Here is a 13,888-nt window from a genome sequence, read left to right as displayed (position 1 = left end):
AACTACTGTACACTCTGAATGATGGAATTTTTACCGCCATGTTAAAAAAAAACTTTAACTGGGTAAACCTGTCCATGTCATTGGTCCCCATCAGGGTCCAGGCTTCACCCATCATGGTGGGCATACCATTAGAAGTGTTTTCAGGGTCTGGGTTCTACAGGGATTGACCAAAGCCCTGGACCTGTATAGCAACCTGCTGTTAACTACATGCATTGCATTAAGCTCTGAGGTGAGCACCCTATTAAATAGTGAAGGCAATGATCTTGCTATAAGGGAGAAGAGGTCCATCAGTTTAGGACACTAGCAAAACACCTGAGGTCTCAGAGTGGGGTAGGGTTAGAGGGGCACTGTATGCACCAACTGCAATTGAAACCATTTGTTTTATTTCTATAACAGTGCTTATGTAATACAATCAATAAATTCACCAAGACCTGGGCAAATATAAAATTAAAAGGACTTTATTTTATAATGCAGTTTTCAAATGTGTCCCTGGAAAAAAGTTCAGTTTACACAAAGCAACTGTGTTCCCTTTCATCTTCTGTGCATGACGACACATCAAATGATAAAAAAAGAAAAAAAAAAAGATTTAAAAAAAAGGTGGAAGGAATGAGGAAATAAAAAAAAAGAATAAAACAAATTTCATGGCTGGTTAAAAAAAAAAAAAAAAAAAAAAACAAGTGTGGGAGGGGAGGGACTTTATAGGCACAAACACACACTTAAAAAGGTACAGTATAAAAATATTAGAAATGTTATACAACATTTAAAAAAAAAAAAAAAACACATGAAGATAAAACCAAGTGACTGGCATTACGAGAGGTTTTATGTGAATCCTGAACCGCTCACCAGACCTCTGTTCAGCTGGCGAGAACTTCAGCCCGGTATATAGCATCTTAGGACTTTACAGAATATGGGACCTTGGCAGCCTCAGATTCCTCCTATTTAGTACAAATATGATAGAGGTGAAGATTAGAGAGGGCACCTCTACAGGATTCATGAGGCATAGCCTGCATATACTTATTTTCATGCTGATCTGATGCATCATATGATGGGGAGGTTTTTCAGCTGGCTAACTCTTTTGTTTTTGATTGAAGGCTGATTGGTACCTTTCTACATCATCTTTGACATTGGGTACTCTGTGCCCTGAGGAAGTGTTTATTGAAATGTGTTTGGTTGTCACAGAGTTACCTCATAAGGGTCTAGCCTTTATTAAACATCTCAGGCCGTGTGGTCCACAGAGTATTCACATAAAACATCTAGTTGTAATGCACCATTGCAATGGCAGCCTGTTGGTGTAATTTGAATGCATTTTTGCCAGTTTTGTATAATAAAATTTATAATATATTGTTATTGTGTACCAATATGAATGTGCTGCTTCATTTTTTGTGCCTAAAAAGTCCTTCCCAGGAGAAGCTTTTTGGTATTGAGCATTTTGGGGATGTGGCACATTACAAAAATGAATATTTCCCTATAAATATGTATTAAAACATTAAAAAGGTAACCAGGTAAAAGAGCTTTGACAAGAAGGGCGATTCGCATATGCAGTGCCACAAAAAAAAAAAAAAAATGACAACATAAACAACCTTTTGTTCTCACCAGCTGTGGATCTATTGAGGACTATGGATCTGTAGATGGATACTATACACAACATATTAAACTCCCATGCAGTCAGTTATCGAATACACACAAGTATATCAAACAATTTGAATTGCACAATATACCTTAATTAGGCATAGAATTACATATACAGTATATACTTTAAGCACATTTCAATACATTAAAACTTTTTTAACTTTTACTTTTGAGCTGTACAGGCTTATATTTCAGTGCGTTTCTGAGGACTTCAGTGGTTGAGTTAGTTTTAATAAGGCACCGTTTTTAAAGGCAAAGGTATTTTGGGTGACATTGTTCCTGTGCCACAAAATTCAGTTTATCGAATGAATGAAAAACACACTTTGTGCTTTTAAAAATAGACAATACAAGGTGCAGATATGCTTTGCAAAATGTAATCAGAGTACATGCATTAACAGAGTATACCCATTCACTCTATAGTGAAGGTTTCTTTAGGGATTCGAGGTTTGGTGAGATCCTTAATGTCAGCCAACATTTTCTTGGGAGTGATGATATGAGTAGATCCTGCAGATAAAAAATGAATTAATGAAAAAAACAAAAACAACAAGCTCAAATTATGGTTAGAAGCATTAAAGTAAAAACACAACTGTGCCCACCCTCCCCTAACTGTCCAGGTGCAGAAAGATGTTTTATAGCATTGCAATTAAATGAAGACCATGTTCTTAAAAGCAGTGGTTCACACAAAAATTGAACCTCTGCTCTTCAGAACCCTTCCCCCCCACGTTGTCACATTTGGCACCTTTCAAGGGGGGAGGGGGTGCAGATACCTGTCTAAGGCAAGTATTTGTACCCACTTCCGGGCGTAGGCTCCCATAGGAGTCTACACCTCTTCCCGTCCCCCCATACTGTCTGCTGGGACACACATGGGTCCCAGAAGATATCCCTTCCAGCTGTGGTGATGGCCATCAGGAAGGTTAGCTTGCGTGATAGCAAGTCTAATGGAATTTCCTTAATAGGTTCAAATGGCTGTTTCTGTAACACAGACAGCACCAAGTTCAAGTCCCAGGGATACATAGGTGACCTAATAGGGGGGAGCAAATGAGTTTCCCACTGCATAAAGGTTCGGGCCAGCGAATGGGAGGCTAAAAGCCTTTGGAAGAATACTGACAGGGCTGAAAGCTGACCTCTGATTATACTCAAAGCCAATCTGATTTCTACAGATGACTGTAGAAAAAAGAGACACTTCTCCCAATCACGTATTTCCAAGGGAGCCATTTTCTGGCTTCACACCAAGCAATATAAGTCTTAGGCCGCGTACACACGCGCGGACTGTTCGCCCAACTTTGTCCGTCCAACAGTTTCGGCAAACAGTCCGCTCAAACTTAGCATGGACGGACATGGCCACACACGACGGACGAACAGTTTGCTGAAACCGTGCACGATGACGTGAACGGCACGTACGACGGGACGAAAAATACGACGCCCTATACACTGCATTATAGCTTTCGGCGTGAAAATCCTTTCTGAGCATGCGCGCAACTTTGTTTGACGAACAAGCCTACACACGAGCGGACTGTTCGCTGAAACAAGGTTTCAGCGGACAGTTTTACGGAATTTCCGAAAAACCTTGTCCGTCAAACTGTCCGCTGAAACTGTCCGCTGAAAGCCCACACACGAGCGGACTGTCCGCCCAAACACTGTTCAGCGGACAAAGTTGGGCGAACAGTCCGCGCGTGTGTACGCGGCCTTACAGACCTTATGATAGATCCTCCCAATGACAGCTTTTCTAGCATTTACTAGGGTAATTACCACTGGTCCTGAGATGCCACAGTCTGTAAATTGGGGTGGAATATAGGACCTAGAGACAGTAGATCGGGGCGACGTGGAAGAGTCCATGGCATGTCTACGGTCGCATAATCTCAGGGAACCAGGGCTTTCTGGGCCAGGCAAGTGCCACCAGAATGACTGGAACCCCCTCTTTACGAATCCTGCACAACAAATGTGGAAGGAGAGGGATTGGAGGGAAAGCATAAACCAGGGAGTCCTGGCTCCATGGAACTACCAGAGCATCTCCTCTGATTGCCAGAGGATCTCTTGTTTGGGACACAAACTACTGTAACTTGTTGCTGAACCTGGATGCCAGTAGGTCGACCTCTGGCCATCCCCAATGCTGGCAAATTTCCTGGAACACTCTTGGGTGTAGGAACCATTCCCTTGGGCAGATATGCTGGCGGCTGAGATAATCTGCCTTTCAGTTCTCTACTCACGGGATATGGACTGCCGATCGAATCGGCACATGTTCCTCTGCCCAGGCTAGTATGTGGTTCATCTCCTTCAGAGCTGAACGACTCCTGGTACCACCTTGGTGGTTTATCTAGACCATTGCAGTGGCATTGCTGGACTGAACCCTGATAGGATAGTCCTGAAGCTCCACTGTCTAGGTCCATAGGGCCAGACATTCTGCCCGCAATTCCAGGACGTTGATGGGCAGGATCTGTTCTGTCCTTGACCATTTCCCCCATAGCTGTGACCCCCCTCTAGGGTCAATCCCCACACTGAGAGACTGGCATCTCCAAGTTACTGGGAGGAAGGATTTTCCCTTTCGCAGGTTCTGATCCGGCAACCACAAGTTTAGGCTTAAATGTGCCTGAAGAGATAACATTGGATAATCCCAGGGCTTGTCCTCTTCTGTTCCAAGCCAACAAGATGTCTTGTTGTAAAGGCCTGGAATGTAACTGGGCATAGGGCACTGCCTCAAAGGAGGACACCATCCACCTTAGAAGACTCATAGAGCCAAATGGAGGGTTGTCTGGTGCCTCTTATCTGACGCACCTGATCCTTCAGGACACAGATCGTTACGGGTGGCAAAAATATCCTTGCTTGGACCATATCTAGGATCAGACCTAAATACTTTAGACTTTGAGCTGGTCTTTTCAGTATTTATGATCCAGTCTAAGCGTTCCAAATACCGCACTGTGCATGTTATGCTCTGTTCTAGAGCCTGTAGTGAGTGATCTCTGAGCAAGAGGTCATCCAGATAACCAAGCACCAGGATCCCTTGTGCCCTTAAAGATGAAGTAAAGGCATTAAAATGCAACCTGCAAGGCAAAGGTATAATGAGCTACTAGCTCATTATGAATAACTTACCTGAGAATGAAGCTCCCAAAGCGGTCCTCCGTCTTCATGTTCGCCGCTGCCATGTATCCCGGAGTGACTTCTGCTGTGATTTGCCAGAGCCGCGAAGACGTCACTCCAGCGCATGCGCACGGGAGCCGACACGAGCGGCATATCGCAGTGATCTGCGGTCTGTTCAGTGCGCCTGCGGTGCCTGTCTTTTTGTAAATATCTCCTAAACCGTATAGGTTTAGGAGATATTTCTTGGACCTACAGGTAAGCCTTAATCTAGGCTTACCTGTAGGTCAAAGTGGTTTGTAAGGGTTTACAACCACTTTAAAAGACCCAGTACTGGTGCTAGGACTTTTGTGAACACCCAGGGAGCTGTAGCAAGCCTGAAGGGTAGAGCCACAAACTGAAAAGGATGTTCCTCTACTGCAAATTGAAGGAACCACTGAAGAGGCTGAAAGATAGGTACGTGTAAATGCACGTCTTTTTATATCGATGGAGGCTAGAAAGTCTCCCATCTGTAGTGAGGCTACTACTGAGTGGACAGACTCCATCCAAAAGGACTGGATCAGTAGATACTGGTTCAGGGATCTTAGGTCCAAAATGGGCCTTGGATCCCCATTTGGTTTTTGAGCCGTAAACCGGTTTGAGTAAAACCCGTGCCCCTTTCGGGTACAGGAAACTACAGTCACTCCTTGATGCACTAAATGATGTAGTGCCTGAAGGAATAAGTCTCTTTGGAGGATCCGAGGGAACGCTGGATCTTAAAAACCTCTGAGGGGGAAACCCCCCGCAACTTCAGGTTGTGACCGCGGTATATAGTTGGTGACCCACTCGTCCTGAACTATTGTTCTCCAAATGTCCGCAAAGTGCAGCAGCCTTCCCCCCACCCAATGGAGGGGGGGCGTCCCCTCAAAAGGAGGGCTTGGTGTTGGGTTTAGAAGAGTTTTGGACACAGGATTTTTTCTGGCCCTGGCTCTAGCACCCTGTTGGCGGCGGAACTGTCTTGACACAGACACTTGAGGAAGCAGTCCCCGTGGCTTTAAACAAGGGACGCCTGATGCTTTTCTTTACAGGAAGTAGAGAACTCTTCCCTCCGGAAAATCTTTTTGGATAGCTTTATCTAAATGATCACCAAATAAACGTTCCCCATGAAAGGGGAAACCTGCAAATAACTTTTTACAAGGAAGCTCAGCTGACCAGTTCTTAAGCCACAAAAGTCTGCGCATATGTACAGACAAGAGAACCAAACAAGAAACCTGCTGTATTGAATCCTTTAAGGCGTCAACAGCAAAACACAGCGATCAAGGAACATCTGTCTTATTCAGCCAGATCATCCGCCTGGTTAGGCCTGTCAGGCTGTCTGACCTGATCCTTTACGGACTGGCAGATACTAATTTCTGCAACAGTTGGCTGAATAGATGAACTGGCCAAAGAAAAGGAAGCTTTTAATAATTACTTAAATTTCTTGTTAAAAGGGTCTTTCAAGCTCTGTGTGTTATCAACCGGACAAGTTAAGTTCTTGTTTAAGGAAGAGACTGCTGCATCTATGGCTGGCATGCTCCACTTCTTAAACTTTTCATCCATGGGATATAAAAGGGAAAACCTCTAAGGAGGAACAAAAATCCTGTCAGGATGTTCCCAATCGGCATACACCTCGTTCCAACAGAGGGTGTATGGAGAAAGCCTGTGTGGCCTGAAGAGGCCTCAGGGACCCCAAAGAGGACCAGGGGTGCTCAGTAACTTCTGTAAGAGGCAACTTAAAGGCAGAACGAATCATCTCAGTAAGAGACTGGATCAAAAGCCTCTGTGACCAGGGAGGCAGACATCAACTGGATATCTTCTAGTCCAGATTGCTTAGAAGCAGACTCATCCGCCAGGCCCTCCACAGAATCCTGAGCTTTTAAAGTGGTTGTAAACCCTTACAAACCACTATGACCTACAGGTAAGCCTAGATTAAGGCTTACCTGTAGGTTCAAGAAATATCTCCTAAACCTATACGGTTTAGGAGATATTTACAAAAAGACAGGCACCGCTGTCCACAGCGCGCAGGCGCACTGAGCAGGCCGCAGATCACTGCGATATGCCGCTCGTGACGGCTCCTGTGCGCATGCGCGTGAGTGACATCGCGGCTCCAGCGAATCACAGCGCTGGAGCAGCGAGACCCGGAAGTCACTCATACATGGCAGCGGTGAAGATGAAGACGGAGGACCGCTTCGGGGGCTGCGTTCTAAGGCAAGTTATTCATAATGAGCTATGCTATGCATACTAGCTCATTATGCCTTTGCCTTGCAGGTTGCATTTTTTTTTTTTTAATTGCCTTTACTTCTTCTTTAACTCTTCCCCATCCTCTACCCATTCCTGCTCCAAACTAGGAGGCTCCGGGGAGGGGGATCTGTCACGCTTCTTGCCACCCTGCGGGATGGAGGCAATCATGCCAGCAATCCTGTGCTCTAACTCAGCTAGGGCCGAGGACAGTTCATCCTTGGTGAAACAGCAGCATTGACTATAGGCACAATACCAGATAGGTGCAGCGGCTCAGATTTCCCGGGAGCCTCTGGTCCTTCAGGGGATACAACGCTAGGGATAAGACTAGGTTTATCAGAATGTGCCCTTCCCTGTAGTTTTAGTCCTGCTCCTCTTTTCTGAAGACATTTACTAGCCACAAAAAGGGAGTACCTGGATGTAGTATTAACACACCTCGGAATGGAAACCCTCAGCAAGCCCCTATGCAACAATCCTGCTAAGCGTCTTTAGCCTGCCAAGCAACACCTGGTGACTCATGTGACCCGGTTATGGAGAAATGAATGGCTGCAAATGCCTGATTCAGAGCTTGCTCTCTGTGTCCCACAGCTTCCTTGTGGAACCCGAATGCTTGGCATACGCAGCTTAATTAAAGTGATTGTAAAGTTTTGAGTTTTTGAGTAAAAGGGGGGGGGGGGGGGGGGGCTCACTGCCAGGTGTTTTTTCACCTTAATGCATAGAATGCAGGGTTTATTTACAACCCCATTAAGCTGGCATGTGTGTCCACGGCAAACGGGTGTGGCAGTATTCGCGTATGACGCAAATCTTCATAAGATAAGACAAGATATAGGTTACAGCGCATGTACGGCGTAGCCACATGCGCCATGGCCACCAAACTGCTGAACCCAGTGGTGCCTTTCTTTTCTGGAATTTTAATTTTTTTATGTGTCTAGGATCAGTATTCCAGGTGAAGACAAGACTGGAGAGTGGATGTTTAGAAGTTGATCAGACAGCTGAAAGCCTGAAGCATCTGAATTGTCCTGTGGACATTTGCAGACAGCTGGAGGGCCATGAGCCCTTCAGAAGAAGGTTGTCCAGATAACCTGTGACATGGAAGCCCCAAATTCTTAGAAGGGTAAGAAGAGGTGTGAGGACCTTTGTGAATACTATAGGGTAGAGGATAAGATAATGGATAATTGGGAATAGGGATGGCCTTGCGGTTCATGGCGAATTCGCCAAACCGGCGGACTTCTGTCGCTGTTCGCGTGGTGGACATATGCATTTACATTGTGAAAGAACTTTGACCCATGATGACGCATCCATCATGAGGTACAGGACAGCCAATTGAAACATTTCAGCACATGGGCAATTGGACATTCCCCCTACCTTATAAATAGACCTGATCTGGTGGCCATTTTACATTCTGTCTTTTGGCAGTGTAGGGAGAGGTTGCTGTGTGGAGCAGAGACAGACTGTAGTGACACAAATCACTAGCTATTAGGTCCACAAAAGTACTTTTAAGGACTGGTATAGGTGTACAGTATATATGGTTCTGGTGCACTGCTGTGCTGCTGATTGCGGAGTGCACTGCTGACCGATTCTGCAGCTGTCTTTTGTCAGTGTAGGGACAGGACGCTGTGTGGAGCAGGGACAGTCAGTTTAATCACTAGCTATTACTATTAGGTCCACAAAGGTCCTTTTAAGGACTGGTATAGGTGTACAGTATATAGGGTTGTACACGTATAATATACTTTCTTTCAAATATAGAAAGCCTATTATACTTGACTGCTGACCGATTCTGCAGCTGTCTTATCAGTGTAGGGACTGAGGGACAGTTTGGTGTTTGGAGCAGGGACAGTCTGCAAATCACTAGCTACTAGGTCCACAAAGGTCCTTTTATAGGTGTACAGTATATAGGGTTGTACACGTATAATATTACTTTCTTTCAAATATAGAAAGCATATTATAGTGCAATGCATGCAGTGCTGCTGACCAATTCTGCAGCTGTGCTGGTCTCAGTGCCCCCTATCTCGGTGCTGGTGTGGTCTCAGTGCCCCCTATCACGGTGCTGGTGTGGTCTCAGTGCTCCCTATCACGGTGCTGGTGTGGTCTCAGTGCTCCCCATCACGGTGCTGGTGTGGTCTCAGTGCTCCCTATCACGGTGCTGGTGTGGTCTCAGTGCTCCCCATCACGGTGCTGGTGTGGTCTCAGTGCTCCCCATCACGGTGCTGGTGTGGTCTCAGTGCTCCCCATCACGGTGCTGGTGTGGTCTCAGTGCTCCCCATCACGGTGCTGGTGTGGTCTCAGTGCTCCCCATCACGGTGCTGGTGTGGTCTCAGTGCTCCCCATCACGGTGCTGGTGTGGTCTCAGTGCTCCCCATCACGGTGCTGGTGTGGTCTCAGTGCTCCCCATCACGGTGCTGGTGTGGTCTCAGTGCTCCCCATCACGGTGCTGGTGTGGTCTCAGTGCTCCCCATCACGGTGCTGGTGTGGTCTCAGTGCTCCCCATCACGGTGCTGGTGTGGTCTCAGTGCTCCCCATCACGGTGCTGGTGTGGTCTCAGTGCTCCCCATCACGGTGCTGGTGTGGTCTCAGTGCTCCCCATCACGGTGCTGGTGTGGTCTCAGTGCTCCCCATCACGGTGCTGGTGTGGTCTCAGTGCTCCCCATCACGGTGCTGGTGTGGTCTCAGTGCTCCCCATCACGGTGCTGGTGTGGTCTCAGTGCTCCCCATCACGGTGCTGGTGTGGTCTCAGTGCTCCCCATCACGGTGCTGGTGTGGTCTCAGTGCTCCCCATCACGGTGCTGGTGTGGTCTCAGTGCTCCCCATCACGGTGCTGGTGTGGTCTCAGTGCTCCCTATCACGGTGCTGGTGTGGTCTCAGTGCTCCCTATCACGGTGCTGGTGTGGTCTCAGTGCTCCCTATCACGGTGCTGGTGCCCGTGCTCCCTATCACGGTGCTGGTGCCCGTGCTCCCTATCACGGTGCTGGTGCCCGTGCTCCCTATCACGGTGCTGGTGCCCGTGCTCCCTATCACGGTGCTGGTGCCGTGCCCGCTCTCTATCACGGTGCTGGTGCCAGTGCCCGCTCTCTATTACGGTGCTGGTTTCAGACAGTGAGGGAGATAGCAGCGGAGAAGCCAATCAGCAGGCAGTGCCAGCACCATGGCTGAGGATCAGCACTGGATTGGCACCTCAGGACCACCGCAGTGGAGCCCTGCATATATGGGGGTAAGGGCCGGGCAGAGGGAGGGGCTCAAGCACAGGTTGGCACACGGACACTGGCACAGGACTGCGCTGCCCTGACTGTGGCACTGATCATCTCCTGCACCCCCTTCATAGCCTGCCCTGACCTTGCCTCTCCTCCATGGCCTTCATGCGCTCCTGAATTGTCAAAATTTCACAGATAAAAAAAAGAATGCTTGTCGTCGTCAATTCCAGATTCACTTAATACTTTTGTTATGTCAGTGTCCATGTGGTGGGACTATGTGTGCACAGCTAGTAAGTATTTTGTGGCTGAAAACATGACCTGGATGTTTTTAAGATTCGCCTGCCATTAAAGTCAATTGGGTCCACCACTGACTTTGCAGTTCGCAAACTTTTGGCCGCATTCGCGGTTCGTGAAACGTCCCGTCGGAAGTTCGGCCATCACTAATTGGGAATATGCAGACAGGCACCTTGGATTTCTAAATATGCCAAGTATTCCCTTAGTCTCAGAGAGGTAATAAGGCCCCTTTCACACTGAGGCGCTTCTAAACTGCAAGTAAAACACTGAGCGCTTTTGAAGAGCTTTTAAGGCACTTTTGAAGAGCTTTTCATTCATTTCAATGGAGAGGGGTATTTTTTCACTGCGCTGCCAGCGCACTGCCTCAGTGTGAAAGCATTAATTGATTTGAATGGAAACAGGTTTTCGTGAGCTTTTCAGGTGCTTTTTTTTAGTGTGAAAGTGCCTGAAAAGCGCCTCAGTGTGAAAAAGGTCTTACTGAACTTGTGGATTCCATGCAAAATTTTATAATATGAAGGTATTTGTTTGGGTTTTGGTTCAAAATATGATGGATACCCCCACTGGGCTTTGGCACAGTGAACAGGTTTGGACAGAACCCTTTGAACCTGTCTTGTGGGGGTACTGGCACAACTACTCTCAGAACAGGAGATGGTTCAGGGCATTTTTCAAATCGGACTGTTCTTGGATAGATTTTGGTTAATTTGATGGAAGTGGTGAGTGGGTAGAGTTTTCACCTCGATTTTGTACAGCATTGAAACCACACATTTCTCTCAAAGCTTGGATGTCCCAGACCTAGGGGTTCAGACTTGGCTGACCAAGTCTTATTCTAAAAAGGATAGATTGAACTTTTGAAGTTAGCACCTCTGTGAAATGTTGAGGTGCTCTGCATTTTGATGGAGTAAAGGCCCCTGTGGAAGGGGATTTGTGAACTTTACACTGTTGAAGAACAACGTTCCCTACGAGATATCTTCAATGTTTTTCAAGTGCCTCACCAAAGACGTCCTCCTTCAAAAGGGCGCACATTCGAGCTGTCTTTTATAGGCAGCTTTAGCTGACCTGAGTGAGCCACAAGATTCTGCACATGCGTTGAGAATTAGATCCAATCTAGTATTACGTGTTCAAGGTCATCCACACAAAAAAAAAACTGGCAAAAGGTAATTCCTGTAAATTGCTCAGTTAAAGTATGGCCCTGGAATACATGATCAAGCTGTATGCTTATTGCCCTAGTCTACATAGCTGTAGTTTGACAGAGAAATTGCAGCAACAGCTGGTTGCAGAGCTGGGCCTGCAAGTGTACAAATGTACAAGTGCAAAGAGAGCCTTTAAGAGTCTCAACATTCCTCTCTGCAGAATGTTTGAATCAAGGAACATCTTCAATTGGTACAGCAAGATGTTTGTTTCATCCTTTCACTGCCAGGTCCGTACACTATACAGACCTACAGAAGTGCCTACAGGTGGCCAAGTCCGTATGCCGTACGGACATCATTTCTCCCTCTGCTATAAGCTCATGGTCACTTCAATTACCATAAACTTCTAGCAGAATTGTTCAGCAGACTCTACTCGGTGCAGGTGGGGGTGAAGTTGAGGGGGGCTCGATAAACATGTGTTTACCAAGTTCCCCTTATAGTAGAGAGGGCCGCAGGCAGCGATCACTACAGATCTAGACATCCCACAGACAAATGATAGATAGTAACCGCGATTGTTACTATGTATCAGACTGTCATTTTATGAATGAATGAGCAATCTATACAGATTACGTATTCATTCAAGTAAAGTGCTGTGGAGAAAAAAAAAAAAGATATGGGGTCTGTTTAGACCTCTGATATCTCACCATACATACAACAAAAAAATTAAATAAAAACAAAAAAAAGCAAAAAAAAAAAAAAAACCCTAGTAAGACCAGGTGACTTTTTGGGGAATCCCCAGGTCTGCCCGCACAGTGACCGCCCCCCCCCTCCCCCGCACTCACCCCTCCTTGGCTTCCTTAGGAGAAGCCGGAAGACAACAGCAAGTGGGTGGTTTAAAAGTGCAAAGCTCTGCGTTCAGAGTCCAACCTGTTTCAAGCCATTTAAAGCCTCAGGCTCTAATCATGTGGCTTGAAAAAAAAAAAAAACACAACTCATACAAGTGTGTTAGTCTGGCACCCCTGTGCCCCTAGCTAGCTCTGTCTGCTAATCCCTGCTGAGTTGGCAGATGACAGGTCTGCGTCCACTCCGCTGATGCAAAGCGGACATGGACACAGCCTGCTATTCTCTATGGGGCAGTCAGATGGAAATGGACCGCCTGTGCAGTTCCCTCAGATATCATACGCTTCGATCTGATAGATGGATGGAATACCCATCCCTCTGTTTTTACCAGACTGGACTTGATCGGATGCAGGCGGATCTAAATGGACACATGTCCATTTACGTCAGCCTCTCCACAGAGAACAATGGGTGGTCCGATTGGGCCTGCCTAAAAAAACAGACAGGCAGATCTGATGGGTGTGCTTGTGTGAAAGGGGCCTAAGGCCTTGTGTCACTATTTTGGGACCAGTGACATTTATACAGCTAAAAATAGCCACTGATTACTGTATGAATGTCACTGGCAGAAAAGGGGTTAAACACTATGGGGCGAACAAGGGGTTAAGTGTGTTCCCTGGATGTGTTCTAACTGTAGGGGGGATGGGCTCACTATAACATGACAGATAACTGCTCGAGTTCGTGGGACCCACGGGCATGCTTCCGCGGCCAGCTCGCTAGGTGAGAATTTAAAAGGGACATACGGGTACGCCCTTTTGCCTACCCGTGCCATTCTGCTGATGTAAATCGGCGTGCAGCAGTCAGCATATGGTTAACTCAATACAGGTTAAACTTTTACATTTAAAAAAAAAAAGTGTTTGTATCTGCCAATAATGATTTTCGTGTATTTTTAGAAAAAATATTGCTTTGGTAAACATTTTCCCAAATATCGTGGGGCCTTAAAAATCAATAGAACCTTTTCATTCTACTGGTCCTATGCTTTCAGCAAATTCATGGTTTGGGGGGTCTTTCACGAATTCTGAATACTGTAAGGGAAAAATGAAAACCTTCAGATTGAGAAATTTGTATATTTAAAATTTTTATACTTTAACTTCATACAGGTAAAGCTTTTATATTTAGTTGCAATTTAGCAGGAATTTTGTAATACGAGATGTGTTTTTATCATCATAAACATGTGCGCCAATACCACCAGGCCTAAAAAATAAGTAGCACCTTCTTTTTATTCCAGAGGTCATATGCTTTCAGAAAATATATGGTTTGGGGGATCTTTTACAAACTCTGAAAGCTGTAATTGAAAAATTAAAATCTCCAGATTTTCTGAGAATTTTTTGGGTACGTTCGATTGTCACTATTTTGCAAAAAGGCGCAATTTAAAATGTACAAATATTTGTTATTTATTAACTCCATACAGGTTAAGCTTTTTTATGT

At 46.0% G+C, this 13,888-nt stretch overlaps 1 protein-coding gene across 1 annotated transcript in view; it reads right to left on the bottom strand.

Annotated features, from left to right (window-relative positions):
- Positions 1-442: 442 nt before the first annotated feature.
- STXBP3 (syntaxin binding protein 3) overlaps positions 443-13,888 on the bottom strand; it is a 193,476-nt gene continuing 180,030 nt past the window's right edge. Inside the window, exon 19 of the mRNA XM_077452712.1 lies at positions 443-2,133. Within this exon, the coding sequence (XP_077308838.1) occupies positions 2,039-2,133 (95 nt within the window). The 3' untranslated portion in view covers positions 443-2,038. The remainder of the gene's footprint in view (positions 2,134-13,888) is intronic.

The sequence above is a fragment of the Lithobates pipiens genome, unplaced genomic scaffold, assembly GCF_037356315.1.
Source record: "Lithobates pipiens isolate NorthernLeopardFrog02 unplaced genomic scaffold, aLitPip1_a1.2 Scaffold_23, whole genome shotgun sequence".
In the NCBI taxonomy this organism is placed as follows: domain Eukaryota; kingdom Metazoa; phylum Chordata; class Amphibia; order Anura; family Ranidae; genus Lithobates; species Lithobates pipiens.
This window is presented reverse-complemented; position numbering and strand designations above follow the sequence as displayed.